The sequence below is a fragment of the Pyxicephalus adspersus genome, chromosome 5 (assembly GCF_032062135.1).
Source record: "Pyxicephalus adspersus chromosome 5, UCB_Pads_2.0, whole genome shotgun sequence".
Classification (NCBI taxonomy): Eukaryota; Metazoa; Chordata; class Amphibia; order Anura; family Pyxicephalidae; genus Pyxicephalus; species Pyxicephalus adspersus.
In genome coordinates, this window is record NC_092862.1 from 127,611,940 (window position 1) to 127,626,787 (window position 14,848).

At 37.5% G+C, this 14,848-nt stretch overlaps 1 protein-coding gene across 3 annotated transcripts in view; it reads right to left on the reverse strand.

Annotated features, from left to right (window-relative positions):
* Positions 1-244: 244 nt before the first annotated feature.
* The window catches only part of ZEB1 (zinc finger E-box binding homeobox 1), a 90,308-nt gene continuing 75,704 nt past the window's right edge, over positions 245-14,848 (reverse strand). For all 3 annotated transcript variants that reach the window (XM_072412664.1, XM_072412662.1, XM_072412663.1), the window contains exons 6-9: positions 14,707-14,812; positions 12,370-14,144; positions 8,171-8,351; positions 245-2,838 (exon numbers count right to left, since the gene is read on the reverse strand). In XM_072412664.1, the coding sequence (XP_072268765.1) occupies positions 2,306-2,838; positions 8,171-8,351; positions 12,370-14,144; positions 14,707-14,812 (2,595 nt within the window). In that variant the 3' untranslated portion in view covers positions 245-2,305. The remainder of the gene's footprint in view (positions 2,839-8,170; positions 8,352-12,369; positions 14,145-14,706; positions 14,813-14,848) is intronic.

Sequence of the window (14,848 nt, forward strand, 5' to 3'; positions counted from 1 at the left end):
CAGGTTCACTTATGATATATTTCCCAGTCTTGAAGAGATTTAATAAAAACAAGTCTTTTATGAAGTTGAATTATTCATTGTTAAATAACCATTTTCCATGAAAGACATTTTACGATGCTATATAATTTTCCATTTGAATTCACTGAAAACATGATAGACCTTTTCTAAATGAGAACTTACAAAAAAGCTTTTTGTTGTGTTAGCAGCAATAACACAAACATAAAATAAGACATAAACAGACAAATACTTGTTGATGTATTTTATTGTGAGAGAGGGAGCTTGGTAAAAAACTAGAAAATGACTATGATATAACAACGAACATAAAAAGTTATGTTGTGTGTTTTATTCCCTGCCAAAAAAAAATACAAAACAAAAAACCCAAACGAAAAAAAAAACATATGGATACAGGAACTAATTGGCACAAACATGTTAAACTTTGTTCCCACTTCCCAACACTGTTTTGTAAGTTATCTAATTTGGCTTGCTAAGGACAGTCATTGTGGTGAATAACATTAATCCGAAATAAACTGCTTGGCTTCAAGCCACATGTCTCACAGTGAATTTCAAAACTTGGTTTTTACTTATCAAAAACCCAGATAACGGTGCAAGGATTTGACTGCAAATGTAAATCTAATACATTCCCGTCTCAAGTTACCTGTTCTACAGTCCAAGGCAAGTATAAATGTTAACATAACACTGTTAAAATCGAATCTCAATGCAAGAGAACCATTTGTAACTCTACTTTAAATCTTATCAACTTTCCAAAATTTCATACTAAAATATATTATTGTATTAATACAAACTACAGTTTTATACACTAGACTGTGTAATAAATAAAGAAATATAAAAATAAGACACATAAATATAAAAGTTTTCTAAAACTAAAAAGGTACAGGTCAGTAAGAAGGGGTATTAATACTGCCAGGGTTTTGGAGACATACAGTACAAAAAAATGTTGCACAGACCTAAAACTAAATGAACTTAAAAATAATACTGATAGGTAATTTTTTTAAGCTAACACCATTAACAAACAAGGTCTATAATAGTTAGCATTTGGAGCAAATATTGGCATATTTTTTCAGTTTTGCAAGAGAGGACCATTTTAAAAACCTTCATATGGGAGGGTCCATAAAAACATTTACACAAAACATAAATGTAAAGGAATTTTTAAAGAAATTTTAAACCAGAGAGCGGTGTTAGAAAAGAGTGAAAGAAATATTTCTGGATTTGGCCATTAAAAGGAAGAAAAGGAAAAAAGCAAAGATAAAATAAAACACAAAAAAATCTATCAAAAAAGCAAGAAAAAAGAATATATTGAAAATCTAAAGAATGGAATTGAGCATTAAGAAAAAACAAAACAAAAAGAGATTATTGGCGTACTTTATGAGGATACCAATACCAGAAATGCTAGTGATTACAGACCACCGACATAGGCATATTTCAGCCTTTAAAATACTGAAAATGGCACTTACAGCACAGAAGGTCTTGCATAAGGCCAAAAGGAGATCCATAGCTTTAAATCCTTCATATATGAACTACATATTCAAGCAAATAGGAACACTGATTTTTGCAAAAATTTTTTCTTCTTCCCAGAATAAGCTGTTAAGTCCCTGCAAATGGAGCTTCATGAAAAATAAAAATTGCAGTTTAACCTCAAGGATAAGAACACACTTCTACTCCCAAGCTGCTGTCTTCTTAAGGCTAACAAGTATGCTGTAAAATAATAACTTTGCAAACTATATTAGCTATAAAACTCTACCTTGTCTTGGACATGGCAAGGTAGTAGTAACATTTTAAAATATGCATTATTTGTAAAGGAATTTTGTAGTGCAGTTATACTCACATTTTTTCTTTTATAAAATAAAATACTGATGCAGATTTAGTAGATGTTTGTAACGGTAATAACAATAAAGAAAAAAAATAAAAGATAAAACTTTCTCCCAAATGTACAAACTAACTGACACAATAACGAAACATAATACTGATAAAAATAAATGTTTCCAGATGTGTGTATGAGCAGGGTGGGTAGGTTCGTTAAAACCTGATTCATTTTTAACTGCTGAGTCAATATTTCTATATATATCTTTGTCAATACTTGTAACAAACTGGATTCCTAAATGTTAAAATTGCTGTGAAAAATTTCTACGTTTGAGATTCAGGCACACCTGGATTTTTTTTTTTATAACACAGTAGTGAACAGAAATCACAGTATATATGCTACTGCGTTTCAGAGAAAAAGCATGTATATTATAGAATAAATTTCATTATAATGTCAAGAGATTTTCCATATTGGAAAAAACACCAGCTAAGGTTGGGCAGTGTCATTTTCTGACACGTGATTTTCTGTGACTTCTGGTTCCGGGGTTTGACTTTTATCTACACATTCTTCATCCTTCGAAGTACCTTCCAATGGTCCTGCTTCAACCTCCAGTTCTGTTTCCTCTAAATCATGCATCTCCACACTTTCTTTTTCTTCCTGTCCATCATCTGTATCTTTTTCATCTTCCTCCTCTTTTTCGCTGTCATCTTCCCGCGTTAAGCTCTCACGCTCATCAGAGTCTATCTGAGATGGAGAAGCTTGGGAATCTACATGCTCGTTGCTTAGGGTATCTTGCAAAGCTTCTTCTTGCTCTGTGCCATCACGTTCCTCTGCCTCCTTCTTGCAGTATGAGTAGCGGTGATTCATGTGTTGGGAATAGGACCCGGAGTGTGAAAACCTCTTGCCGCATTTGTCACATTGGTAGGGTTTTTCTCCCGAATGGAGGCGCATATGCTCGATTAAATGATGTTTGTGTTTAAACGCCTTTGTACAGATTCCACACTCGTGAGGCCTCTTACCTGCAAAATGTAACAAAGAATACAGCTCAGCTTTATTTTAAAAAATTTGAACAATCTAGAATTTAATTAAAAGATACACTCCAGACAGAAACATATAATGTTTCACTGTATTCGTCTGTCATTTGCAACCCCTGTTTAATGTACAGCGCTGCGTAATATGTTGGCGCTATATAAATCCTGTTTGATAATAATGTTTGCATTTGAAATATATTTGGATAACCCTTGTATTTGTATTATATTAAGATTATAGAAAGCACATTTTTTTTTTAAATTTTTAAAACATTTTACCCATATTTTTAGAATTTTTCAATGAGTTGTGGACACTGGGCATGCTATAAACACTCCAGAAAACTGAAACAGGGCATCTGTAGTACATCCTGTCCTCCTGCATTGCTAACTAACCCCCTCCCCCATTCCTCATCTTTGCTGACAATGCACAGATGCCAAAATGACAGCCGGATGCTGCCGCAGTAAAAAAAACAAAAACAAAAAAAACTTGACTATATTTATAAACACTGCTCAGAGAATATTACAGGGTAACATGGATTCTTTTGAATTTACTCTGTTTCATTTGTCTGCAGATCAAAAAATTGAGCTTTTACATATGAGTTCAGGTAAATGAAATCTCTTGTTTTGTTTAAATGAATGTGTCATTATTTAACCTATCAGTTTACCCCAATTCACCCTCATTAATTACTTCTTCCCCTTCTCTCTGTGAAGTATAACTCAAGGCAAAACTAGTTCCCATGCCAAATTCCAGTTCCTAAAACTATCACCCCAAACTATCTCTAACAATTGTTTTGAGTGACAGGCATTGGGTATTTGTACACCTGTACAGACCTTAGGGTTTTAGGCTTAAGGGTAGACTTCTCTGACTTTCACTAACTGCACTTGGTAAGTGGCGTCACACACAGAGTGACATTATTTAAAACCTTGGGTCACTAGCCAGTAAATTATGGAAGTCTGAATCTTCAGAGATTTCATTTTCTGGTCTATTGGCCCTAGAACCAAACTCTAAAACTTTGCAGGGAACAATGGTAGGGAATCAAGAAATGCACATAGAGAATTTTAAATTTATCCTGGGTACTGAAACAACTAAGACATAAGGGTAGCTACACAAGTCAGTTGGAAGGCAAGTCTCGTTTAGACTCCAAATATAGGGGTGGTGTTAGGCGATGCTTATCTGTCAGGTGATCCCGTGCTGTGCGCCATCTCAGTAGCAAACCATGTTTATTCTGTCCAGCAGAATACCTTGTGTATACCTTGTGTGGTGGACCTGCAAATGATCTGGCTCTGTATTCTGGACTTGTCTTGGAATCTTGGTACTGCATTATCTGTGGGCTCCTGGTCCTATGTCAGTCCCCAGCCAGACACTATCCCTTGCACACAGAAGTCCTGGGGGCAACCATGTGCTTGCTATAGTTGAAGATTGGGGGATGGATGTCTGGTGGGTACTGCTGCTGAACCAGGGTCTTACAGGGGGTTTAAAGTTGCCCCTTTCACAAGCCCTGTTGCATTGCCCTGTATGGTCATGGAAGTGTCGTTTCAAGCTGAATAATAGGGCACAGAGATAGGTGGGATATTTGCTCTCCACTCCAATGACCCCCAGGTAATGGATATCAGTGAAGTGACATCTAAATCATAGTGTCTTTAAAGCACAGCTGTCACTTCCTAAAAACATGCAAACATTCTTTTCCAGCAGGTGCCTTTGTCTATTTAAGCTTTCCTGGTAGCATCTGTTCCTCCTACAGAACCTGAATATTTAATTTTATTCTCTTCCTAAATAATGTTGGGCTACGTGAAATAAACAAATCACAGGCTGACAGGCAGAAATAAATGAATTTAAAAATAACAGATTAAGCAGAAACCACATTCTGTTTCAAATTAACAGTACAGTTTAAATCCCGGTGTAGATGAGATGCGGGAGGTTTTGCTTTCATGCATTTGTATGTAAAAGGTGATTACTGCAAACCTCTGCGAGCGATGCATAGAGCGTTTTCAATTGTCATTATTAAACTACAAAGTTTAGTGAACAAATTACATTTCATTAATTAGAACCGAGAAGAGAGAATGTGTGAAAGATGGATTGTGTGGCTGGAATACATCATTAGATGAAATATACACATTGCATAGTAATCTGCATGTGTCCTAGCAGGTGTAAATGTGTTTCTTTTTTGCCGATAAAAACAGGTGAACAAAACCAGCTCTGATTTCATCTGCAGCTTTCTAATTAGTGCGCAGCAAAGGAAGGAAAAATGCTATTTGTATAAAGATTACTGTATAGGTGTGCTTTTAGTAGTCTGGGAAGATTTACTTGTTGTGTTATGTTGTTCCTAAACAGTTAGGCTTTTAGGAAATTGCACAAAAGTATATATTAGATGAACCATTCTTTTTATTATCAAACACCAATCTTCGTATGTACAGCACTAGAAATAAGTAATTTTAGTGCTTGTATTGCCACCACATCTCCTAGCCGTATGTGGCTGTTGGGAGAAGGGTCCCATAACCGGCTGCACTGATAACAGAATGTTAGTACCACCTTACCAGAAAAAGAAGGGCCAGAAGGGGGCGGTAACAAGACCGATTTCCCTTCTTAAGAGACAGGGACTGGTTGTTAATACCAAAAATATACGCGCTTTGGGATTCACACTCTAAAGCTACGTACACACGTCAAATTTTTCTCACCCGATTTCAGCTTCAGGCGAATATCGGGTGAGAATCAGGCGTGTGTACAGCCCGCGTCGTTCATCGTCCGTGGATCTGTCCTGGCGGAATGACGACGGCTCCTAATGCAAGGGAAGGGGGAGAGCGACGGAGCGGCTCTCCATAGAGCAGAACGGTGCTGTATGTACAGCACTCGTTCATACATCGTGCGGTTCTTATCATTTGAAAGGATCGTGAAAGATCCTTTGCAACGACAAGAATTGCCAGTGTGTAAGCAGCTTAATTTAGACTCTATCAAGGGTCTTTTTACAGAAAACAAAATACAAAAAAGTACTGAATTGCACTGCAGATCCTAAAAAGTATTTCCAATTTCTTCCAGAAAGTGTAATGCTACTTCAAGGTTGATAAGTGATTTTTATTGGGTGGAAATCAAATTGGTCCTACTTCCACCTGTCAGCTATATTCAGATTTTAAACATTTCACAGTGGTTTCATATGTTGCAGTTCAGCAACACAGGTTTTGTCTTTTGCAAAACTTGTGACAAAATACTAAAATTGCTGGCACTGCAGCAGAACTGATTGATTCCTTGTGCAGCCTCTCTCTTCCCTAGACTGAACTCAACTGATCAGGACCTACTGAACAGAAGCTGATAACAGGGAAAAATTAATACTTACACTACCCGCATTGGAAAAATACATTTATTGATGTATTAATGAATACAAAACTGCATTAATCAGTAATCTCTTCCGGGATTCTTTAGACCCCTCTGATCTTCTCACTTTGTTGACTTGACTACCATCACTATCTGCTACTTTCTTTTGTGGTGAGAGTACCAAAGTGTTGGGTGGGAATACATGCCCTTAGTAATAAAGTGCATATGGGGGAAGGTTTTCTTGCTAATATTTATAATAGGAAGCTTCTTGTCTTTTTTGTTCTTAGGCATAACTTTAAAAATTCTGTTTTCAGAATAACTTTATATGGATACAATGTCAGATATATTCATTCACCACTTTTTCTCCCTGGCTGACTGCTGGTAAAAATAAAGCAGCGGGTGTGAAACAGTTGTGAACAGAGATAATTGGATAGCTCTGGCAAATGTCCAACAACCATGTGCTGGTAATTGAATTATAAATTGATGAAGCTTATACACTTTGGTTAAAAAAATATATACCCAGCCTATAATGTTTATTTTTAAAATAAGGCAATGCATTTGTGAGTAGACCAAGCCAGTCTAGTGTAAAATATCGGGTACAAATTTTAAAAGGTTGAAAAAGTACAGCCTGCTTCCAACATGTGATCGTATACTAAAATGAAAGCCCAGGATGTGAAGTGTTCTCCCTGTATTTCTCTATACAGAACTGGCAATTTGCCACTGGCTGGTAATGGCAAGTAATAGAGCAAAGGCCATACACTAACATATGGCCCTTCTTACTGTTGGAACTTGTGTACTAAATTGTCAAGTCCTAAGTCTACACCAGCAAAAATTACATGTCCATATGTTGCTTTATTATTCAATTCAAGGTATACAGTATTGAAACTGCACTGATAAAGACATTCAAAATACCCAAAGTGCCAAATTGTGACTTTTTAAAGCCTTGAATTCTTCACCACAGTCCCTGCCCCTCTTTTAAATGGAGTGTTTTAGCTGTCCCTCCATCATCTAGATATGGGACAAGTATAGAACTGTTGTCTTTTTATGTCCTGCTAGAAGACTGTGAATTCATACCTGCCTAACATAGAGAAGACTTTTGTGAAAAAAACACAGTGCCAACATAACCACAGCCAGGGGTCAAAATATTGGTAGATTCTGAATAGAGTGAAGGTGAACATTGAGGGATTTGGGTTTACACACACTTTATTTTAAAATGCATAAAGTACAAAGAAATATTTGTAAACTATGTTAAAAATACAGAACTGGCTAAGATAATTTACATAGGAACTCATTTGTATTGATCCTCACTGTCCAGATTTGCCTCTTTAGAGAGTAGGTGGTGGGTGGAAAGAAGGACAAAGCCAAACCATATTTTATAAAGTCCAAAGAAAAGGGGATTTAAAGGGTCCCCTTTCATAAGGGCTACAAACATACAAAAGTATACGGTATTGACTGGATGCAGGTGTTACAGAGGATCTACTAACAAAATCTAGTGATATATCATATAAAACATGGAAATTATGTAGTCAGGAAAAATAGTCAGATAATTTATATCGTAAAACATTTTCAATTAGAATTTCAGTTAAATTAAAAACACAATCTGCCCCCTTTCACCTCTTCCATCCAACAGCAAGCAAAGTTCTAATCCCGATATAAAAAACAATGCACTTGATAAATTAGTGGTCTGTAAGGGTTCACAGACCAGCAACTAGAAAATGTAAACTTGCTTTGCAAGTTAGTAAAGTTTAAAGACGAATGGTGATAATCAGTAATTACTGCTTAAATACAGAAATAAAATAAATCATGTTCAATTAGGGTAACTGACAGCATTGAAATCTGCATCCAAAGTATTCAGACCCCCCTAAATTGTACCTGCTAAAAAGTTCAAGAAAACAAAACTAGGACATAATACAAAACTCTTACATTTTTATATGTGTATCAGGTAAAAGGTATTTTTGGAAATATGCAAAATAGTAATCAGTGAAAGATCCACAGATATACGGAGCGATGCCTTACCTGTGTGTTCATACTTATGCCTCAGCAGCGAACTGCTCTTCTGAAATATTTTGTCACAGAGGTCACAGGCGTACAGCCCATTCTCTGTCTTCTTTAGCTTCTTTTTGGGTGGAGTGGAGTCAGAGTCATTTTGGTCTTCTACATTAGAAACTCCTTCTGAACTCGTATCTTGCCTCTCATCCTGAAAGCAAAAAATAAACTCACACAATTAAGTGGACATTCCAAAATTGTATCCCTATGCCATCCATACACATCAAATGACCCGCAATTCTAGCAAGACAGCTACACAGATGTCATACCTGCCAAGAGCTGTACTATATTTAGTTCCAGGTATGCTTGATCACCCAGCTTCACTGATAAAAAAAAGTATCCTCTCCAGCCTTGGAGAGCTTTACTAATATGGCCAATGTATGCCCTTTTCAGAACCAATTTTCTTGCTGTGTTGTTTTGCCCACAGCATAATAGGGGTAACACCTTTACCAGCATGTAACGCTACAGATTCCCTGTTACTGCCCCATCAACTGGTATAGCATCATCTGCCTTGTGTAACCCTCAGAACCAAATGGCAAGATTTTCCAATGTCTCTGTCAGACAAAATGGTAAAATATTTGGTCATGTTATTAAGGACAATGGAGATGCGGGTGAGATGAGCTATGTACCATACACATAAATATTTTAAGTACTCTGCCATGCCAGCTTGTAAAAAAAGTCCAATATTTTTATATATATATATATATATATATATATATATATATATACACACACACCATTGTTTATAAACACAGCAATACCTTTAGTCACTCTGTCTTTCAATAAAGCCTTGGACAGGGAGGGAGAGTGACAAGTAACTGCGTGATCTACTTTACTTGTGTGTGTAAATTTCACTATATTGAGCCACTGAACTCATCAGCACAAACTTTATTCCAAAAGGTGATAACAACCATTCATGCCAACAGAACTAATAACAGAGGATGTCACCAACTTTAGCAAGTCCACCTGCTATGCAAAACAAATCCAATCATCCCTATTTTACAGACACATAAATGTCCTGCACAATGGAGGGACATGGCAATCACTGTACTTTGCTATACAGAAACATAATTAAAGTGAAATTGAAGTTTTAAGGTTGGTGTGCATGTTTTTTCAGTTAAAGTAAAAAAGTACAAAAAATAGCTTTTGCTGTATTACTTACCACTGAGCATGAGCTGCTCCCTGTAGTACATCTATTTTAGCCATTAGTCCTGAGTCTAAAAGATGGCCAACATCATTTAACCCAGGAGTGTCAAACTCAAATACACACTGGGCCAAAATGAAAAATTTGGACAAAGTCGCGGCCAACCTTGATATTTATTGACAATTGAGAAGGGTCGCTAATGATCGTCAACAGAGGAGGGGACGTTTGTGGGTCGTGACTGATGCACCAGCAGAGCATTCTGGGATTTGTAGTATTAGCGGTGCATGCACTGTCTACGGGCAGGCCAGCTCTAGTAGACATTTGGTATTTTCTCGTGGGACAAATTTAAATTCTGTGCAGGCCTGAGTTTGACACCCCTGAATTAACAAATCTTTTTTGTTTGTTTTTTGGCTGGATTGGGAAAGAGCTACTATTTCTATCTTTCTTTTCTCACACTCCCTGCCCCTGTAACACCCATTTTATAACTGTGGGAATAAACAGAACAGGAAGATGCAGTCTCAAAAAAAAAAGTATAGAAGATCTTGCCGTTTCTGGTGCAACTAACAATGTGATTTTGTCTGATCCCCCTGTGACTTCCTGTCCAGAAAGGAAGTGAATGGAAATCTCCCAAAAGGAGAATAGATGGAAAAAGAAACTTGACAGGGGCCCAAATTATTCTCTGCTCTCTCCAAAACAAGTTTGGATGGGGCTATATTATATATTTAGGTGATAGATTTTTACTTGCACAGCATTTGTGAATGTCAGGCTGAAGGAAAGCATGAAAACATTAATGGATCTGGAACTATGTTTGGATGCTAAGGACCTGATGTAGAAGACAGTCAGCTATCAGGATTTTTTTGGCAGGATTACCAGGCATTTTTTTCCTTGTACTTTAACAACAAAAATGTCGATACAGCAGTTGTTCTGGAACACAGTGTGTTGGTACAATAATGGGAAGTGGGCACAGACAGGTTGTGGCTCTCCTGAATTCCAGCTTTCCAGTTGAGGAAGGGTGGGCAGAGAAAATGATTCTGTAAAGTTTAGGAAATAATTGCATACCAGCAGTCCTCCCATTTTCAACAACTGAGACAAAACTGATCATTAGGTATGTTTATAGATTAAACAGTTCTGCTTTATATAAATCTAAAATTTAATTCAGGTGTAAAAAGGAAAAAGCAAGATGCTATTGTATATTCCTATATATTTATAAAAAAAAGTCATGAGAACACTGAGGACACAAAGAATTGAAGATATAATAAAAACATCATAATATTAACCCAAAGGTTGGTGTAATAATTTGGTGATAAGATTACACTGTCTCACATCTGGTGCCAGTGTACTAAACAGAAGAAAAAGCACCCTAAAATGCAACAAATACCCAACATCACAGTAAAAAAGCAGCATGCCGAGCACCACACCAGCCTGGCATAATATAATATGTTACTAGCTATTTAGAGAACAGGTGTGCAGTGCTTCTAAGAAAGAATCCCCATGTACAATACACAGAAACCTGATTCACCAGAGATGCTATAATGAACCCTAACCACATTTAAGTCTGCAGATGGTGCTGGAACCCAGTGTAAATGGCTCATTGTGGTAATTTTTGGAAATAAAATGGGATAGCAGTGGTAATAGGAATATAATTACTGCACAGGTGGAAATTAAAGTTGCTAAGGTACAAATATACCACCTCCTAGATTGTAAGCTCTTCGGGGCAGGGTTCTCTCCTCATCCTGTGTCACTATCTGTCATTTGCAACCCCTATTTAATGTACAGCGATCCGTTATATGTTGGCGCTATTTAAATCCTGTTTAATAATAATAATTACATACAAAATATACTAATAAACAGCAGTCCGCAACTATTTTTGCACCATACAGCTATTTTCATCTTTAGTCACTAGTTAACAGACGTTTCTTTTCCTGTCTGTGATGTCAAAGGATTTTTCCTTACTACCTGTACTGTGTACTAATCCAACGGGTTTGGCCACACAAAGAATCAAGCAAATCTCACTGTTTACAACACTTCTGAATTGTGCAGAGACCAGTACACTCAAATGTTCAAGTTGCATGCAAAATGATTGAATTTTTTACCCGAATTAGATCTAAAAGAATGAGATCATTTTAGACACAATCAATAGTAAATAAATATTTTGCAGATCTTGTGATAACAGTTGGGAAAGGGTCCTTTTCTATTCTGGAAAGACTGTACCCTTGTCCACAAAGCAATGTACTAATGAAGGGTTTAAGTTTGGAGTTTGGAATGGAGAATCGTATCTGACCTGCCCAAATCTGATCAAAACAACCACAACACCTCCAGGATAAACTGGAATGCAGATTGCAAGCCAGTTTTGTTTTGTTAAACAACAAAAGAAGGTAAATCCACACTTTCAGGCAGTGGGCAGCTTGATGGAAAGTTAGGTGGGTGCAGGAGAGGCCATTGGACAGCCTATGCCATGTAGCTTTAGTGCAGAGAACAGCCAGCTGCTATTACAACTGCAATGACACGTTATGGGTTAGGAGACAATGACAAGACCCCTTAAAACTGAGCTTCAGTAAAATCAGTCAATACACGGTTCAAAAGCATACATAAGCACACACTTTAGACAAGTTATATAATGGTTACCCCCTTAAACAATCTCCCCAATCTTCTCAAAAGCAATAATAGAGTTTTTTTTATACATCCTCTTAAACTAATATTAATTTTCTATATTGATCTTTGTGTTTAAAAACAAATCCTCCTCAGATAGAACCAACTACTCCATTTATAGGTTTCTGGAGATACCTTGACCACTGATATACGTGGTTGGTACTTCTTACTGGTGATACTCATAGATTCTCCTGATCATTTAGAGCCAACAACAAACAATGGAGCAGAGGACGAGCCTACCAGAAAGACTGGGGAATATAGAAAGATTGTGCAGATAGCGGAAAACAACTGGGTACCATAGTTCAAAAAGTTTTTACCACTATACATATTCAACTCTTTTTGTGTGTAACAGGAAACAAGGAGCATTTCTTATTACCTGATTTCCATTTGCTTGGATGCTCTTCTGTTGTGGTTCTGAAACTGTCGCAGCAGAAGTGGTGGCGTAAGTATATGTCACTTGGGGAATCAAAATAGTCCGCTTGTTGGCAGCCAGTGCTCTAAGACAGGGAACACTATTCTGATCTGTAATGGCAACAATTGTAGGTAACTGGGCAGTGACTGTGGGAATAGCAATGTTTATCGGATTGGCACTTGGGTTTAAAATTAGAGCTGGCTCTGATTTTGGGACACTGTCCACTTGCATTGGCTCTTTTTTAACACAAGACAAGTTCAAGGGTTCTTCTTGAACAGAATAAACACTGCTCTGGTAAACACTAGTAATGGAAGGTCGCTCCAACCCATTTCCAAGCTGCTTTGGTAAAGATAAATCGAGAGGTTCCATTTGCTGCTCTTGGTCACCTTGTACCTCGTCAGATTTTGTTGCACCATCTGAGTTTTTCACCGAAGACAGATTTAGCGGAGAGGGGGCGGTTGTGCCACTCTCTGAACCATTTGCAGCCAATGGTTGGGAGGGCCCATCTTTTGGGGGGGTTTGCAAATCATTCTCATCATTCTGAACATTGCTGTCTTCTTGCAATTCAGTATTCTTCTCTGGTAAGATCCCATCTAGATCAGCTTTTGGTGAAGATGACCTAGAGGACGTAAGAGAAATTTCTCCACTTTGCATTTTTTCAAACCATTTTTTTACCACATCAAGTGGTAGGTTTACTGAATCTGCAATTTTAGAAAGTTCTTCAGCACTTGGCTGTGCGTTTAGGGCATAGTACGCTTTTAGAAGCGATAGGAGGTTTTTTAATGGTGGTTGACTAGGCGTAAGGTTTCCATCAGTGGTTTCCACTAATGAGGATTCAGACTTTATGGTTTCTGCCTTGCTATTTTCAGGAAGTGGAGTACTGCTTTTCAGATCATAGTGCTTAGGTTCTTGAAGTGCATTGGAATCTGTTGGCTGATCTTCAGAAAGCATGCAAGTGCTCTCCTCTGTAAACTTTGTATCCTTCTCGGTTTTAATAGTTAGATCTTCTGGTAATTTTTCAGTCTTGCAGACTTCTGCAGGGACTTCTTTTTTTAAATTTTGTGGAACAACTGGAAGCTGGTTTGGCTGCTCTAAGCTGTAATTGATGATTATTTTGGTTGTCCCATCTTGATCAACCAACGGAAGACTAATAGCTGAAATGACAGAATGACTTGCTTGCTGTATGGTTGCAGAAGTAATAGTTCCTTGTTCTTTGGATGCAAGATTGGCATGGTTATTTTCTAATACTTGTCTGATTACATTCCCATCAACAGCCACCTTAAGAACATTTTGAATGTCACTAAGGTTAATACTAATAGGTGATACCAGGCCCATAGTTGGTAGAACAACAGCTTGTACTACACCCTGAGGAGAACTGGTTGCCTGGAGAGGGTTACCACTACTAAACACCCCGTTTGGCAAAGGGGCAGAACAGTTGATTCCTGACGCAACCACAATGGGCTTAATTTCATAATCCACAGGTTCCGTTTTAATTTGGTTTACTGGAAGTTGCTCCTGTAAAGGCTTGTTTTCGATCTTTTGTCGAATTGGTGGCCGTACTGGACTGCCAGGGGAAGCAGAAAGGGAAGGGGAGGAGCACTGAGGGGTCTTCAAACCGGAACGAGCACGTCCATTGACTGGAATTACACCAATACATTTTTTACTGCTTATGTGGGAACTGTAGGAACCAGAATGTGAAAATCTCTTCTTGCAGTTTGGGCATTCATATGGCTTCTCTCCTGAAATAAAACACAAAAAGCCTCTATGTTAACGTGATGAAGTAAGTTAAAAGTGTTCAGTCATGTCCAGTTGGGAGAAACTTCATTGGTACATGATTTGGAAAATGAAAATTGTGATGAAATAACCCTTGCATTCTGGGTGTGGAATAGCATCCAACTATCTTCCCTAACTCCCACTTAATAGCACTGATTGGACAAAATAGGAGGTTGAGGCAGAAAAGAGTCAGAAGGTTTGTGTTTGCTCCAAACTGCAAATTGTGCAAAGCTCCTGGTCACCAAACAGAATGAAGATGGAGAAAAAAAAAGAAAGGTGCTACTGACAGTTGTGGAGCTGGCAATAAATACTACTTTACACTACACAGGCAAAGCACAGATTCCCTTCAATATCTTCCTTATAAATAAAGAATAGGCAGCATGAAAATACCTTATTTTTTCAACATTATTATTATCCTCCAAAATTAAAGTTGTATAGCTATGTTCAAATTTTAAAATGCAATAGCATACGTCAAGTATCAAATATCTCTAGGTAGCATGGATGAAAGGGTTCTGTCAAAAGACTTACCACTGTGAATCCGTAAATGTTCCTTTAGATGATGTTTGTATTTGAAAGCTTTTCCACATTCAGTGCATTTAAATTTTCTGTTTCCTCCAGACTGTGTTACATGCCTCTGCAAGATAGGAAAATGTATCACTAGATCGTAAAA